General features: G+C 38.8%; 1 protein-coding gene across 11 annotated transcripts in view; it reads right to left on the bottom strand.

Moving 5' to 3' along the window:
• Nucleotides 1-295: 295 nt before the first annotated feature.
• Nucleotides 296-3,642, bottom strand: part of sox5 (SRY-box transcription factor 5) — a 236,306-nt gene continuing 232,959 nt past the window's right edge. For all 11 annotated transcript variants that reach the window (XM_046872985.1, XM_046872987.1, XM_046872986.1 and 8 more), the window contains one exon: nucleotides 296-3,642. This exon is cut by the window's right edge and continues 15 nt beyond it. In XM_046872985.1, the coding sequence (XP_046728941.1) occupies nucleotides 3,360-3,642 (283 nt within the window). In that variant the 3' untranslated portion in view covers nucleotides 296-3,359.

The following is a 3,642-nucleotide window of genomic DNA, read 5'->3' as shown; positions in this document are numbered from 1 at the left end:
GGGATTTTATAAAAAGCTTCTATAGTTTTCTATGGGCTTCTGTAGTTTTTATTGGCCTCTTAAATCTTCCATGGGTTCTCTATAGGCATCTCTATTTTTTCCGCAAGCTTCAATACTTTTTATTTTTAGCTTTTGATGCTTTTACTAAAACAGATGAAACGGGACACACAGAAACTGTAGTACACACTTGTGCTTCCCCGATTTTAAAAACCACCAGCTGCCATTTCTCTCTGAATTTTTTGGGGATTTTGTTTCACTAGAATTGAAGAGATGGTCAAAAAGAAAGCAGACGCAGTACAGAACACATTGCTGTCTTTATTAGAGCCTAAACCGGCAATAATACTGAAAAACGTCAACTCAGAACAGATGGTGTGGCAACCCACAGCTTTTTTTTTAGTTTTGTTTTTTTTAAGAAGAGTATATTAACTCTCTTTTTTAAATGTGGCATGAATAACATCAATAAAAGGGGAAAAAGAAATATACAACTTATATTACACTGTGTTATGAACAAAATATAAATCTATACCTCTATGTTATATTTACATAATTATCTTTTAGCGATTTTTCAAGTTGAGATGGTAGGAATTGTTTAAGAATTCGTGTGTGTGTGTGTGTGTGTGTGTGTGTGTGTGTGTGTGTGTGTGTGTGTGTGTGTTTTACATTTAATTTTTATGTTTGTTTTGAGCTCCACCCATGACTTTGATTGTCTTATTTATTATTATTCATAGCAAAAATGTCATGCTTTAAATATAATAAATGATTGACAGCTTTAGACCCTGTCCTTCATTTTATGGATGATTGTAAAGGGCCCTGATTGTGATCGAAAAAAAAAAAAAAAAAAAAAAACACAGCAGGATGGAAACATTTCAAACACAATGTGGAGCGTAAACAAAATCCATCATGGTGTCCTGAACTGAGCTTCTTCAAAATGTTAAATTTTTTTTTGTATAGAATTGCAGAAACAACAAACGTCATATTTTTAGCAAAAGATTTTTTTTTCCAACATGTCCGAATGTCGTCTTCACTGATATCAGGGTTGAATAAAATCGTCTTGATAAAACAAAAAGGAATAAAAGAGATAGAAAACTTCACATTGTACATAAAACCATTAGAATTAATAATAATATTAATAAAAAAAAAAAAAAAACAACAACGACAAAAAGTGATGTTCTCTTTTTTTTTTTTTTATCCTTTCTCTGATTATCCAGAGTCCTAGTGCTTTCAGAACCCGGTTTCAGGAGTTCATGAATGATGGGGGGAAAAAAAGAAAACGAATATTCCTTCATTTCAGCAGTTCGTTTGTGATCATTTCTGAGAGAAACCTGCGATTAATCAACTGGACATTAATCAAATCAAAAATCAAAATAAAAAGATAAAGCACAGAGTAATTAGATCTAAACACCTACCAGCTAAATATAATAACGCTTTATAAAGCATTTTTATCAGGGAAATTATAATAATAAAAAAAAAAGTATAAGACGAGGTGAAAAATAAATTATACTGTACAAAACTTAAAAAAAAAAAAAAAAAAACAAGCTGACCATCATAATTATTGTTAATAATATTATAATTTTTTACACTAGAGGCAGTCTGAATATATTTATATAGGTTTATATATAAAAAATTAAAATACAGTATTCAAATACAAAATAAAACTATTCGACAGACATGCAGAGTGTGAAAAACTCCGAGCCGCTCGTCCTCCAGGACGGCCCAGATCTCGACAGCAGGGTGACGAAATAAAATACAAAATCAGCAGAGAGAGAAAAAAACATGCGTGAAACATGATACGAGAACTCGAACCTTTCTGCGTTAGTACCTTGCTTTCAAAAATGATTTAAAAAAGGGGGCGGGGCTAGGCGTAACAGGAAAACTGTGAGATCGGATTTCAGAACCATGGAGAGGGGAGAGGAGAGGAGCAGAGGAAATGATGGTGGCGAAGAGATGGGAAGCGAGTGGGCGGGGCGTTTTGCGTATGGGCTAGCTGTCGATCAAAGCGTTGCTATGGCAACACGGCCCTTGTAAGGAGCAACAGGAGGTGAAGTGATGAGAGGAGTATTGTGGGTAAGGGCGGTGAATGGATAATTGAATGGACATTAATGACACACACACACCCTCACTTACTCACACACTCACATACACACTTTCAAGCACATACACAAAGAGTTCCTCATTGCTCTGGAGGTTTCCAACATTAAGCATAGTGTGGGTGGCTGTAAAACCCCTCCACTCTCTCTCTCTCTCTCTCTCTCTCTCTCTCTCTCTCTCTCTTTTGTTTAGCGCCAAACTCTAGTCTACAGAGATTTTTCCTCTCGCATGTTCTCTATCTCTGTTTCTCTTGGAACCGTGAGGCCCGGAGTTCTCCTTAATGGCAAAAACAGTCTGTTTAGAAAGAGAACCGAGGGGCCGAGACGGAGCAGGGAGGCTGGATCTCAATTTTGCAGCTTTTTTTTTTTTGCGTTCTTACAGGAACATGCTGCTTTCATTCCCATCCTGCTGCCTTGGATTAGGCCTGTTTTCTGGATGGAAATGTGTGTATGAGTGTTGGTGTGTGTGTGTGTGTGTGTGTGTGTGTGTGAAATCCAAACAGTACATCCGGGTCACTGGATTTCATAAGTGCCAAAAAAAAAAAAAAAGCGTATGGGAGCGAAATACAGGCCTCCCCCCCCACCCCCTGGACGTAAGTGTGTTACATGTATATTGATGTGTGTGTGATACAGGATTCAGCGATACACCTAACACAAGCAGGAAATAAAAAATAAAAAAATTAGGAAACTGTCTGGTGCATTTTTTTTTACGTCAAAACCAAGAAAATAAAAATCTTTTTTTTTTTTTCTCCTTTTTTTTATCTCTATTAAAACTGTAGCACGAAAAAAAACATCAAATCACATTCACAAGCCACTTGTTGGCACCGTGTACCTGAGTGAGAATATTAAAGAACCCAGAAAAAAAGGAAAGAAGTCTCTTCTTAGACGAGCAGGTCCGGTTTTTAAAGTGACAGGACCATTAACAGGTCCTGCTTTTTTTGTAATTAGAATGTTTTTTTTTTTTTTTCCATGTGTACGTGTGAACGTTTTTTTTTTATCATATATCATATCTCACTTCCTGTAGCTTACTCGAGTTTTTGACGTGACATGACGTGGCATCCGACGTTCTCGTTTTAGTGTAACAGTTACTCTGATACGTCCTGTGCTTTACTGCTGCTGGTATCAGGGAAGAATAAAAGGTGAGGCAAAAAAAAAAGGAGGGGTGGGGATGTGGGCGTGGCTCATTCCGAGTCCTGATTGGATAATGGGATAGAGGTGGGGTCAAACAAATAAAAAAAAAAAGGGATCAGCTCCAAATGTTTCTTTTCAGGTTTACTGCACGACGTGGTTTTCGCTGTCGCTGCCAAAGTCTCCGTCGTCGTCCTCGTAATCGAAGTCGTCGTAGGCGTCGCCGTTGCTCTCGTCCATCCGCAAAACCTCCTCCTTGATGCGAGGCTCGTCCCCCTTGCTGATACTGAGGTACGAGGGCGGGCCGGTGGGCGGAGCCGGTTCCGGACTGCTGGACATGCTCGAGTGCTCGGACGGCATCTGGGGGGACGGCATTCCCGCCATGGAGAGAGCGCCCGGGTAGACCACGCCCCCTGAGGAGAGCGGC

This window comes from Silurus meridionalis, chromosome 18 (genome assembly GCF_014805685.1).
Source record: "Silurus meridionalis isolate SWU-2019-XX chromosome 18, ASM1480568v1, whole genome shotgun sequence".
In the NCBI taxonomy this organism is placed as follows: Eukaryota; Metazoa; Chordata; class Actinopteri; order Siluriformes; family Siluridae; genus Silurus; species Silurus meridionalis.
The sequence above is the reverse complement of the archived record's forward strand: the minus strand, read 5'-3'. Positions and strand labels throughout refer to the sequence as shown.